The sequence below is a fragment of the Carlito syrichta genome, unplaced genomic scaffold, assembly GCF_000164805.1.
Source record: "Carlito syrichta isolate Samal-C Ts95f unplaced genomic scaffold, Tarsius_syrichta-2.0.1 Scaffold307291, whole genome shotgun sequence".
Lineage (NCBI taxonomy): Eukaryota > Metazoa > Chordata > Mammalia > Primates > Tarsiidae > Carlito > Carlito syrichta.
In genome coordinates this window covers 2,059-4,158 of record NW_007251387.1, presented here as the reverse complement: position 1 = coordinate 4,158, position 2,100 = coordinate 2,059, and the positions used below count along the sequence as shown (strand labels likewise).

The 2,100-nt window shown below is 50.9% G+C and overlaps 1 protein-coding gene across 1 annotated transcript; it reads right to left on the bottom strand.

The window, feature by feature from the left end:
- Nucleotides 1-270: 270 nt before the first annotated feature.
- LOC103266688 (histone H1.0) lies at nucleotides 271-2,098 on the bottom strand (the record flags this gene model as incomplete). Its single annotated transcript, XM_021715686.1, has 1 exon — nucleotides 271-2,098. A coding segment is annotated over one exon (504 nt), but the record flags the coding sequence as incomplete, so codon positions are not given.
- Between the last annotated feature and the right edge of the window lie 2 nt (nucleotides 2,099-2,100).

Here is a 2,100-nt window from a genome sequence, read left to right as displayed (position 1 = left end):
TCAGGGCCCAGCCCACCAGACTCCTCACCTCGTCCCCCACATCCACCTCTCAGGAGGAAACTGGGTACTCTCTGGACCCCGAGGGCAGAAGCCTAGGCGCAGGCTGAGGCGCCCTGGGCACCCTTCACCCCCACTGAGGTCTCCCGGTTTCTGTTCGGCTCCCGGAGCCCTTCTCCCCACTCTCAGGTGCAAATGCTCAAGATGTCTCCCCCTGCCTACCCGCTTCGCATTCCCTTCCAGGCTTTAAAGTGAGGAAGAATACACCGCTCAGGGTTTTTCTTTTTCCAATTTTATTTTAAAGTTTTAAAATTACAAAGAAAGCAAAATTTTCCCGGCACAAATAACACTTGTTTTAAAAAAGGGAGGCGAGGACGCGCAAGTGCGTGATTTTCCTATTTTATGAAAAGAGAAAGACAACTGTACAGGTTTTTTTCTCCTAGCTCCCGGGTGTGGGACGTAAATACTAGCCCTAGATATGTATATATACATATGCACACACATGCACAGACCTAGCTCTGAAAACTACTTAGCAAATCCCAAATCGACTGTAGTATGTCTTACTGTCCACTCCCCACCCACTTCCCCTCCCCCCAGCTACAACTACTTATCAAAGACTGGGAAGTAAAAACACATTGGGAGGTTAAGGTGACTGGTGGTGGGGCTGGAAACCCATCAGACCAAGCAAGTCCACCTTTTGTACAAGAGAACAAGAAAACAGAGGAAAAGAAAATAAGTCTCCCCAGGACACAATCCATCAATTGTGTGGAAAAACCCATGTTTCAACAGGGCACACTGAGGCACTTGGCTGACTGACTCCCCACCCTTTCCCCAAAGTTTCCACTGGCACTGAGACAAGAGACTTTGCCGAAGCCACAAAGACCCCCCAATGGCTAGTTCCTAGCTGACTGGGAGAAGCTACAGCTTCTCCCACCAGCTGTCATTTGAACCTCCCTCCCCCTTCCCCTTCCCCAAGACAATAGGGAGGCCAGCAGGGCAGACCGACAGAAGTAAGGAGGTAACTGGGCTTGGGCCCCCACTGCTTCCCGTTGGGAGATGGAAGGCAGTTCCGAGGCGGGTTTTTTCCACCTCCCTCCTTTGCTTGGCTAGCTGCTGCTGCCCCCTCTCCAGCCGACCAAAGGTTCTGGAACTCTCAGAAGCGGTGCCCAACTTAAAGAAAGCTCACTTGCCCTAAACATATTCCCACTGACCTCACAATTCCTGGGCTCCCTCTCACCTAGCCAGAACCAACTGCCCTGCCTGTTCTTTCCCTCATCCACCGTCACAGCAAAAACAAAAACAAAACACACAAGCCCACCAAAACCCCCAATCCCATAAGTACAAGTACATTAATAGCAAAACAAAATAGAAGTACATTCTCATCATGACAGAGATGCAATTTGTTGCTGTCCTTGCACAACTGGTTAGGGAAAAATGAATTATTCTGTTATTTTTGAGGAATCCAAATCCTGTCTCTTAAAAAGTCAGCACAGAAGGGGGCAAAAGGTTGCAGGTGAGGATCGAGAGAAAGCAGAAGAAAAGTATTTACAGAAAACAGGAGACAGAAGGGAAGGTTCACAAGAAAAGGCTTCATTTGTCACTTCTTCTTGCCGGTCCTCTTGGCACTGGACTTTGCTTTGGGCTTCACTGGTTTGGCCTTCTTGGGCTTGGAGGCCTTGACGGGCTTGGCTTTGACAGTCTTGGTTTTTTTGGTCTTCTTGGGCGTGGCAGCCGGCTTCTTCTTGGCCTTCTTGACTGGGGTGGCTTTGGGTTTCTTGCTTGGAGCTTTGGAGGCAGCCTTCTTGGGCTTGGCTGCCTTCTTTGGCGTGGCCACCTTCTTGACTTCCTTCTTGGTCTTCTTGAAGGCCACGGACTTCTTGGGCTCGTCGCTCTTGGCCAGCCGGAAGGACCCCGAGGCACCCACCCCTTTGGTCTGCTTGAGGACACCGGTGGTGACCAGGCGCTTGATGGACAGCTTGATCTGCGAGTCGGCATTCTCACCCACCTTGTAGTGGCTCTTGATATACTTCTGGATGGACTGGCGCGAGGAGCCAGCGCGGTTCTTCTCGGCCTGGATGGCAGCCACGATCATGTCTGAATACT